The sequence below is a fragment of the Morus notabilis genome, unplaced genomic scaffold, assembly GCF_000414095.1.
Source record: "Morus notabilis unplaced genomic scaffold, ASM41409v2 Scaffold1026, whole genome shotgun sequence".
Taxonomy (NCBI): Eukaryota; Viridiplantae; Streptophyta; class Magnoliopsida; order Rosales; family Moraceae; genus Morus; species Morus notabilis.
This window is the reverse complement of record NW_010359148.1, coordinates 5,515-16,694: the sequence shown is the minus strand read 5'-3', so window position 1 is coordinate 16,694 and position 11,180 is coordinate 5,515. Positions and strand designations below refer to the sequence as shown.

At 32.6% G+C, this 11,180-nt stretch overlaps 1 protein-coding gene across 1 annotated transcript; it reads left to right on the top strand.

Moving 5' to 3' along the window:
* Nucleotides 1-554: 554 nt before the first annotated feature.
* Nucleotides 555-5,278, top strand: LOC21389779 (probable methyltransferase PMT21). Its single transcript, XM_010093728.2, has 8 exons — nucleotides 555-845; nucleotides 2,144-2,450; nucleotides 2,533-2,681; nucleotides 2,776-2,971; nucleotides 3,279-3,489; nucleotides 3,577-4,255; nucleotides 4,362-4,439; nucleotides 4,730-5,278. The coding sequence occupies exons 2-8, from the start codon at nucleotides 2,166-2,168 to the stop codon at nucleotides 4,950-4,952; spliced, it is 1,821 nt and encodes a 606-aa protein (XP_010092030.1). The 5' UTR covers nucleotides 555-845; nucleotides 2,144-2,165; the 3' UTR covers nucleotides 4,953-5,278.
* Nucleotides 5,279-11,180: the final 5,902 nt, after the last annotated feature.

Genomic DNA, 11,180 nt, shown 5'->3' with positions numbered 1-11,180 from the left:
TAAAAAGCTCTCACAAACAATCACATCTAACTTTTTTGCTACAGTAAAAAGCTCTCACATAAAGTCACATATCAACTCAAATTAAAAACTCGAATCAGCGAACTAAACGGGTCCTAATGATGAAAATAAAAAAGTATTCTCATATACAAAAGCGGAAAAAGAAAAATCTGCCACTCAATAGGGACACAACTCAAAGCCCTTTAGTGGTGCCGTTCACGGCTACAAGCAACGTCGTATACATTATCTATTTGTCGTCGCCAATCCTCTTAAAGGAAATGATTAAAAAAACAAAAGGGGAAAGACCAAAAAAATCAAATCGTCGTTTAGCTACAAGGAAGAAATCATTTTGGTTTCAGGCCTGCCTTTTTACCTGGTGCCACAGGTAGATTTAAAGATAAAATAATAATAATAATAATAATAATAATAATAAATGGAAAAAGTAAAGTAGTGAGAGAAAACCAATAACAATTTATGAATTTTTATTTTTATACAACCGAATATAAAAAAGATATAAACAGGATAGAGAAAGAAAGAGCGAGGAAGAAGTAAGAACTGTGAGGAAAACAAAAGGGGTCGTGGGGACAGCGAAGCAGAAAACGAGCTTCTTCTCATATATATATATATATATATATATGTATGCATATGTGTATGCGTGTGTGAGGCCTCTTGAGTCTTGGAAATTGAGAGATACATGAAACTGCGAAATTCTTCCGCTGAGTCGTAGTTTCTGTATCTCTTTTTCTGAGATTGAGCAGTATTAGGCCACACCCATTTTTCTTTTTCATTTTCTGAAACAAAGGTTGATTTGTTAGAGAGTCAGAGACTACTAGTAGACAAACAGAGAGGTATCTATATACTTTCTCTCTCATCTTCTCTCTCTCTCTCTTTATGTAATCTCATTCATCAGCTTCTGTTTCTTTGTTTGTTTCCTGGGAAAGTTTATGCCTTTGTTTTCTTTCTTTTTTTTCCCCTTCTTCTTCTTCTTCGTTCTGACTTCTGATAGATCTCTTGTGTCGCTCTGTTTTCTTGCCTTTGATGTAATTCTCTCTTTAATAATTGTTTTTCACGCTAATTGGATCTGGGTTTTTTTCCCATCTTCTTTTTTTACTCAATTCTGCAAAATTTGGTTGAATGTATGCTAAAATTTGGTGGGTACATATGAATTTGAAGAAAGAATGTATTAATGGCTCAAAAATAGCTGTGACAAAACAAAACAAAACGAATCATGAATTAATTAATTTCTTACGTTTCAAGATATGACTAACGATTAATGATTAAATTAATTACTTGGTGCGTTTTCTCACCTTTTTCTTTCTTTTCTTCTTGTTTTCTTGGTTTGGTTAAAGATCCACTCTACTGAGTTTTTTTTTTACTTAGAGAGAGAGAGAGAGAGAGATAATTACTTGTCTGGGACGGCCATATTTGATAAAGTTTTTTTTTTTTTTAATTACTTGTCTGTGACGGCCATATTTGATAAAGTTTTATATATATATATATATATATATATAAATTGATTGAAAGAATACATGTTTGATGAAGTTGGGCCCATAGTCATGTGAGAAATATAAAGTCAGTGTGACATGGAAAGTAGAAAATGTCGGTAGTTGCTTTCAGATCCTTTGATTTACAGCTTACTCTTAGTGGGCTCTTATTAGACTAGGGGTTGTTTTTTCAACACCAAATCCACAAGTATTTTCACGTTCCTTGATTTTCTTCACAGATGCTTAATAAATAAGCCAACTTTTTTACATTTTTTTTTTCCAACCACCCCTTGATTTTGCTTTTTGAGTAAATGATTACATTTGGCATAATCTGTTAGTTATAACCAACATCTTTCCGTTTTGCCTCCATGTTAAAGATCTACTGGTTTTTGCTCTACTAAAAATGTACGTATAATTGTGATTTCTTGATTATAAATTTATTGCACTTTACATAGTAGACAGTTCTGCTTTTATGGATCAGCCTTTTTTTGCCTTCAAGAAATATTTTTTGTGACCCTATTGTTATTATTTTTGAACTTTTGATTGTTTGTCGCGTTTAAATCTCTTGAGTTGGTGAATTAAGATGGTTCTCATTATTGAAAGAAGAAAAAGCAATGCTTGTCAAATATGGTATTAAATTGATGAGATGACCTGTTATGCAGATACTTGACAATTTCTGAGAAGATGAAGCACAAGGACGGAAAGCCGGGTTACCAGCAGGACAAGAGTTCCAGGGTTGTCCCCATGACAATCATGTTCGTCGTTCTTTGCGGGTTTTCGTTTTATCTCGGTGGAATCTTTTGCTCCGAGAAGAAGAGATTTGAAGCGAGAGATACCAACGATGTTGCAAAAGCTGCTGTCCAATCTTCCACGGATTCAGCAGTGTCCTCCTCGCTCCAAGTTAAATCTGTCACTTTTCCCGAATGCGACAGCAACTATCAGGACTACACTCCTTGCACTGATCCAACGGTAATTAATTAGTCTTTAGGATCTGTGGAAAAAGGTGTAACAATTGCGTTTGATCACTTGTTGTGTTTGTTCATTTTTGCAGAAGTGGAAGAAGTATGGTGTTCATCGGCTGACATTCATGGAACGCCACTGTCCTCCGGTGTTCGAGAGGAAGGAATGCTTAATTCCTCCTCCAGATGGGTACAAGCCACCCATCAGATGGCCAAAGAGCAGGGATGAATGTTGGTATCGGTAAGTTTCGGTTTATGGCATTTTGTCTTGATTGGTTCTATGTATGATGTTTCTATTATGTTTTGCTGACCTCACACTTTTGATCTGGGTCCAGGAATGTCCCTTATGATTGGATTAACAAGCAGAAGTCTAACCAGAACTGGTTGAGGAAGGAGGGCGAGAAATTCCTCTTTCCTGGTGGGGGTACTATGTTCCCTAGAGGTGTTAGCGAATATGTAGATTCGATGCAAAGCCTTATCCCAGAAATGACAGATGGGACCGTTCGAACTGCCATTGATACTGGATGTGGGGTGAGTATTCTTCTCTTCTGCTGCTATGTTTCGGGTTTTTAGCATTCTTAGGCGGCCAATGCTGGGTACATGATGGGTTAGATATTATAGTCTCTGTTGGAATGCTACTAGTCAACTTGTAGCCAAATTTTTGCCTTTTAGTAGATTGTTGTGACCTATGTAGCTAGTTATTACATTCTTGAATCTGTATTCAAGATTTTAAAAGCTTGGAGTAATGGCAATTCCATATTATTTATGACTATTACTTATTATGATCTTAATCTTGAAAAAAATCTGACTTCTCTTTGTGCAATTGCTTTATTTCTAGGTTGCAAGTTGGGGAGGCGATTTGTTGGATCGTGGAATTCTAACCTTGTCTCTTGCTCCAAGAGATAATCATGAAGCTCAAGTGCAGTTTGCCCTAGAACGTGGAATTCCGGCGATCCTTGGCATTATTTCTACTCAGAGGCTCGCTTTCCCATCAAACTCATTTGATATGGCTCACTGCTCTAGATGCCTCATTCCATGGACAGAATTTGGTAAGCATTGCAAACTTTAGCAGAGTGTATAATAATGTGGTCGGAAAAGAAACCGGTCTTAACCAGCTCTGGGATCCTGGCCTGCAGGTGGAATTTACCTTATGGAAATTCATCGCATACTCCGTCCTGGGGGGTTCTGGGTACTTTCAGGCCCACCTGTCAACTATGAGCACCGCTGGCGTGGATGGAACACAACCATAGAGGAGCAGAGATCCGATTACGAGAAGTTGCAGGATCTGCTCACTTCATTGTGCTTCAAATTGTACAACAAAAAAGATGACATTGCTGTCTGGCAGAAGGCTTCAGACAACAGCTGCTACAATAAGATTGCAAACAATGCTGAGGCATATCCACCTAAATGCGATGACAGCCTTGAACCGGACTCTGCTTGGTACACTCCTCTCCGCTCTTGTGTTGTTGTTCCAAACCAGAAGCATAAGAAATCGGGTCTAAAATCCGTCCCTAAATGGCCCGAGAGGTTGAATACCGCACCAGAACGTATCTCCGACATTCACGGTGGGAGTGCTAGCACTTTCAATCACGACAAAAGCAAGTGGAAGGTGCGGGCAAAGCACTACAAGAAGTTGCTTGCAGCAATTGGGACCGATAAGATTAGAAATGTGATGGACATGAATACAGTTTATGGAGGTTTCGCTGCGGCCGTGATTGATGATCCTTTGTGGGTCATGAATGTGGTCTCTTCATATGCGGCCAACACACTGCCTGTAGTCTTTGACCGTGGCCTTATTGGGACTTACCACGATTGGTAATTTTGGATCCATTTATCTTAAACTTTCTGAGTTTCATGCTATATTACTTTCTATTGTGGCTTCTGATCTCTTTGTTCACTTTATTTAATTGATTTTTGGCAGGTGTGAAGCTTTCTCTACTTATCCTCGAACTTATGATCTCCTGCATCTTGATGGCCTCTTCACTGCAGAAAGTCACAGGTAAGACATGCGGCTCAAGTTACCAATTTCTTGTGGGTCCCTTCAACTTAATTTCACTTGTTAGGTTACTTGCAACACACGCTAACTCAATCTTGGTTTGAATTTCACCGAGCACTTAAAAATCTTTCCAAATTATGTCCCCCACTGTTTCAAATTATTTACATCCTGACCTATTCTACATATTCTTATATGAGTAGTGAAGAAATCGTTTCATTTTTTAACTTAATACACGTAAGGATGCTTTTTTGATCAAATGCTTAACATTTGAATGGCTCACTCTTCTTGGGCAGATGTGATATGAAGTATGTGCTCTTGGAGATGGACCGGATCCTTCGCCCCAACGGCTACGCGATATTCCGGGAATCCAGCTACTTCGTGGACGCTGTTGCCACGATCGCCAAGGGGATGAGATGGGGTTGCCGCAAAGAGGACACCGAGTACGGCGTCGAAAAGGAGAAGATATTGATATGCCAGAAAAAGCTCTGGTATTCCTCTAATAAGAGTTCCCGGTGACAAAACATAGAAGAACTCAATTCATGGTTTGATTGATTAGTCTCTTGGAGGGTTAAGTATTATTACTTACAAATTCCATGGTTATATAAGAAAGAAGAAGCAAAGAAAGAAGCCAGTTTTATACCACTCACAAAGAGATTAATTGGTTCTACAGCAAGAAAAGCAATTTTTAGAATGAAATTTGTTAATTGAAAGACCCAAGTTACCCAATAAGTTGATTTTGTTGATGAATAGGGGATTTTATAATACAGTTATATATATTCGTTATAAGGTACCAAAATTTGTACTTGGTATAACTTTTCTTTTTGTTACTTTTTCATTTGTTCTCCCATATATTTGTTTCTTTCTTCTCCTAAGAGTTAGGATGATTATGTAATGTGAAAATATGCAAAGCGGTTGGAAGGTAACACGCCCAAATAGTTTATATATATATATATATATATATATATATTTATGCTAAATGTGAACTCTGCTGCTTCCTCTAATGTATGAATTGGCAAGCTGTAATTCTTTTATTATTGGAACTAAACCTTCATGTTGTTTGTTAATACAAGGCGAGGACTCATTTAAACGAAATGGCTTTTTAAAAACAAACGTAAATAATTGTAGTAATTATAGTCGTTAAGAAGCCTGTATTTCGCATGTTGCTGCGGAATATATATATATATATATATAGTATATAAAAGCAAAATATATATATATATGTATTATACAGTATTGTATTAGGAAAATAATTCATTATCACATAATGAATATAGTATATAAAAGCAAAATATAAGAAAGGAAAAAAATCAAATGAGTTTTAGAATATACTTAGTTGCACTAACATATCACATACATACATTAAATCTGTTTACAGAAAAAAAAAATGCTTTATATTACACTATAAAGTAATTACAGAAAATAAAAAAAAAATGAAGAAACATCTAAAAAAACACATAAAATGACACATTTAAAAACAAATAAATAAGTAAAATACTAAAGACAGATTATTACAATTATTATACATAAAGACCAAAGTAATTTAAATTAAAACATAAACAAATTTTTGTAATGTGAACATAAAAAAAAAGTAGTAATTGTTTAAAAAACACTAACTCATCAAATAACATTAATACCATAAGAAAAAAAATTGTAAGACATCAGCATAAACTCCAGACAATACGGATATAAACCCCAGACAATACAGGCACAAATCCCAGACAATACGGGCATAAACCCCAGACAATACGGGCAACATCAAAAACATCAATGTTTTAATTAACAGTCACCCTATATGTACTAACAATAAAAGAAAATAACAACATCATCGCCAAATAAGAATAAAGATTTAAAAAAATTTAAACTATTCACAGAAAAACAGAAAAGGAAAAATAAAAACCTAACGAATATGTAAATAACAATAATCTAAATAACTGAAATAGTAAAGAACATAAAAAAAAAAAAAAACCCTAAAACATAAATAAATGAAAAAAAAATAAGAAAAAATTTTCTTACAATGTACAGAAGAAACTTTAGAAATAAATTTAGGAAAAAAAAAATAGAAGAACGAAGACTTGCATCATCCAAAAATAAATAAAGCAAAATAAAATTAATACTTAAAATTACAACACACAAAAAGAAAGGGATTTTATGAACAAAACACTAAAAATGAAAAAAAAAAATAAAAAACGAAAAAAAAAATTTGTACAAAGATGAACAGAGGAACATAAAAAAAATTAAGAGAAACAAAAAGAGGAAAAATTTTTTTTTTTTTTTTTTTACAAAAACCATAAAACATCTACAAAAGAGAAAATATACTCTTATCTCATTCCAGTTTTCCCAAAACATCAAAAAAGGAACAAAGCAACAAAATTACAAAAACCATAAAAAATGTAAGAAGAGAAATTATACTCTGAAAAACGGGAAGAGAAAAAAAAAAAACTAAACGAAATCCAAATATATCAAAAAAAGAGGAATTCAAAAATAAAAAAAAATAATATATTATAAAATCGCAAGGTTAAATTTTAACCAAATCCCAAAACATTAAAAAAGAACAAAGCCAAAAAAAAATGAAGAAACATATTTGAGGAAATGAACAGAGCACGGGATCAAGACATAGTAGAAGCCTTTGAGGAAATGAACAGAGCACATGAGCAAGACATGGTAGAAGGTTCGGTGTAAAGAAATAGACAGCAGGAAAAGAAGAGAGAGAAAACGTTATGTCTTCAGCCCAAATTGACCAAACCCACCAAATGCTTTAACTGACCTACGCATGAAATGAAAGAGTAGACAATTAAATTAAAACAAAGGGCAATATAATAACTTTACATTAAACATGACATAACGGGACTAAATAAATCATCTGAAGAAATCTGAGGAGTAAAAGAGGAAGGACAATGTTTAGCATGAACAATGAATCCGTCATTTTCTTTAGTATATGTATAATAATGTCCAAAAAAAAAAAAACCAACAATCAAAGAGAAGATACCCAGGTAAAAGCACAACAAACCATATACCTAGAGCTGTACGCTTAAAGAACAAAAAGAAAATCTTGGTGAAGGCATTATAATAGATAAAACAAGGGAAATACCCTTCAAATATGTACCCTAATCTATTTCTAATCCTCAAAGATTAGCACATTTATTTTTACCCTTTTACAATTAAAATAATAAAAATAGTTAAATTTACACATTTTTAAAATTTCAAAGTTACCTCAATGGTCTATTGGTAAATTATAAGATATGCCGGCGGTCTCCCGTTGTTGGCAGGTCTACGGTCAGCTGCCAGTAGGTTTCCGGCCAGCCGGCCATAACGTGATAGGTTATGATCTATAACCTGGAAGATTACACCAATCACCAACGGGTCTCCGGCCATAACCTAACATGTTATGATCCATAACCTGACAGATTACGCCGAGCACCGGCGGGTCTCTGGCCGACCGCTGACTATAACTTGACAAGTTATGATCCATAACCTTACAGATTACACCGGCCACCAGCAGGTCTGCGGCCATAACTTGACAGGTTATGATCCATAACCTGATAGATTACACCAGCCGCCGACGGGTGTCCGGCCGGCCGCCGGCCATAACTTGACAGGTTATGATCCATTACTTAAGAGGTTACACCAGCCACCGGCGGGTCTCCGGCCATAACCTAACAAGTTATGATCATAACCTACAAATTGCACTGGGCACCGGCGGGTTTTCGGCAATAACATGACAGGTTATGATCCATAACATGATAAATTACACCGACTACCAACGGGTCTTCGGCCATAACCTGACAGATTACACCGACTGCCGACCTTCGGTCAATGGTGTCAGTCATAGTATGATCCATCAGGTTATAATCTATAATCTTTGGATATTTTAGTCTTTTGAATATGTGATGAAAATATCTCATATAAATGAAAGGAGTAGAGTTTTTTAAAATGAAAGAATTAGGAGGTTTTGTGATTTTAGGGTAAAACATGTAATTCTCTTTTTTATAATATGCAGATGATATGCCTCCTTAAGTCCTAACTCGGAATCTCCTCAGGATGCTATTATGCGTTTTTTTTCCTTGCAAATGGATATTTTTTTAAGGGTATTTTACACGTTGTTCCTCTCGAACTTTTAACTTTGATAATTTGCTTCCTATTCCTCAGTTTGATGATGATTTTGTCAAATTGGTTACAAAAAAGCATGTTCAACGGAAAGTTTTATCTCAATTCAACCCGTAACACAAACCCATTAATTGTCAAACTCTTAATTCATAAATCTAACAAAAAATCGGGAAAAAAAAATTTAGTGAAATGAAGTACGTTACAACAATTTTATAAATTGAGAGGATAAATTGTCAAAACAAAAAATTTAGAGGGCAAATTATTAAAACCCTATAACTGTTCATGAGTAAATGTTCAAAATAACCTTTTGTCCATCTTTTTTACTTTTAACTTTTTTAGGATTTTACTTAACTAGTTTTCATATGCATCGTTTCCAACTCTTCCTAATGCTAGATTTCATATGCGGGTAAAATCTTATAAAAAAATTGTTTTCACATATAATATAGTTTTTGTTCACAATCTAGTGTTAATTATTCTAAATTTATTTTATAGATAATATTTTCTCATTTACCTAAATTCAATATATCAACTCTTTCTGATGCTATATTTCATATACGGGTAAAATCTTATAAAAAAAAATTGATTTCACATATAATATAGTTTTTGTTCACAGTCTAGTGTTAATTATTCTAAATTTATTTTAGAGATAATATTTTTCATTTACATAAATTCAATGTATCAACTCTTCCTAACGCTAGATTTCATATGCGGGTAAAATCTTATAAAAAAATTGATTTCACATATAATATAGTTTTTGTTCACAATCTAGTGTTGATTATTCTAAATTTATTTTAGAGATAATATTTTATCATTTACGTAAATTTAATGTATAATATATTTATAAAAGAATTTCTCAAATTAATTATAAATGCGCTAATACAATCTAATTTCTATCAAATTTTTAACCAACAAATTAAAATAAAAATAAGAAACAATTATATTTTTTAAATGATTCAAGTTAAAAGTACTTAAAATGGTGATTACGTTAACTTTTTTTAGTTAGAACAATAATAATATCACATTTTTATTGTTAAAATAAAACCATGTTTTATAAAACATAAAATCAAATAGAAAACTAATTAGGGTGTACACATGAAAAAGAAAAAAGATATTTAAGTAAGAGTATACATGTGAATAAATATTTAAGGAATTAATTTCATAAATATCCCCAAACTATTTACCTTATTTTAAAATGTCTCATAATTGTTTAAAACAGTTCCAAACACCCATTAATTTATTCAAAATTACTCAAGTTACCCTTTTTGTCTTAGTCCATCTATAGATCTAACAAAGGGCATACGTGGCATACCATTAAAAGTCAACTAAGCAATCAATTCAAATTAAATACATTAACCACGCGGAATTGAGTTTTCAATTCGAATTGAATTTTAATTTTATGTGAAAATTTTTTAATGTGATAAAAAAATTAGATGTGACTTCTTTCACGTTTTTTAAGAAAGAAAAATGAAAACAGGAGAGAAACGACGTTTGATACAATTAAAAACAAAAAACAGAAATAAAAAAGATTTTTTTTTGGTTTAGTGTAAAATGGGAGAGAAATAAAAAACGATTTTTAGTCATTTTTTATTTTTTATTTCTGTTTTCTCCTCTCTCGAGTAGAGAGAGAGACATTAAGGGATTTTTTTATATTGAAAATAATCTCTTGATAAAACTACCAAACGCATTTTTAAAAATGATTATTGTTTAAGATTGAAAACGTTTTTATTTCCGTTTTCATTTCCATTTTCATACAAAAAATAAAATCATTTTGGAACGAGCTTCAAATACACCCGATGTTTGGCACAATTAAAAATAAAAAAAAATGAAAATGAAAATGATTTTTTAGTTTAGTGTAAAATGAGAGAGAAATATTGTGACTGTGTTTGGAATTGATTCTGTTTTTATTTTTCACGTTTTTTGAGAAAGAAAAAATAAAAACGTTTCTAAAACTGCATTTGGTGCAATAAAGACAAAAAACAGAAATGAAAATGATTTTTTGGTTTAGTGTAAAATGAGAGAGAAATAAAAAATGACTTTTAGTCGTTTTTCATTTTTTATCCGTTTTCTCCTCTCTCGAGCAGAGAGAGAAAGAGAGACATTAATAGGTTTTTTTACACTGAAAATAATCTCTTGATAAAACTACTAAACACATTTTTAAAAATGATTTCTGTCTGAGATTGAAAACGTTTTCATTTTCATTTTCATACAAAAAATAAAATCATTTTGGAACGAGTTCCAAACGCGTCCGTTTTTCATTTTTTGTTTCCGTTTTCTCCTTTCTCGAGCACGGAGAGAGACATTAATGGATTTTTTTATATTGAAAACAACCTCTTCATAAAATAATCAAATGCATTTTCAAAAATAATTTCTGTCTGAGATTGAAAATATTTTCATTTTCATTTTTATACAAAAATAAAATTATTTTAGAACGAGTTCTAAACGCACTTTAAGATTTTTTAATGTTCTTTATTTGTTTTTTTATTTCTTCATCATTATTTTTCTTATATTTAATGAGATAATGTTTTAGTTGACGTTTAATGCTTGTCATGTCAGCAATCCCTTAAGGTTATACACAAATTTTGACAAAAGAGCAATTTGAGTGATTTTATATATATTAAAAGGCGTTTTGACCTATTTTAA

Excerpts from the sequence above, each read along its gene's own strand:
- LOC21389779 (XM_010093728.2), top strand. The coding sequence starts at position 2,166 with ATGAAGCACAAGGACGGAAAGCCGGGTTACCAGCAGGACAAGAGTTCC. Across the intron at positions 2,451-2,532 it reads CTCCTTGCACTGATCCAACG|AAGTGGAAGAAGTATGGTGT; the intron begins GTAATTAATTAG and ends TCATTTTTGCAG. Across the intron at positions 4,256-4,361 it reads ATTGGGACTTACCACGATTG|GTGTGAAGCTTTCTCTACTT; the intron begins GTAATTTTGGAT and ends GATTTTTGGCAG.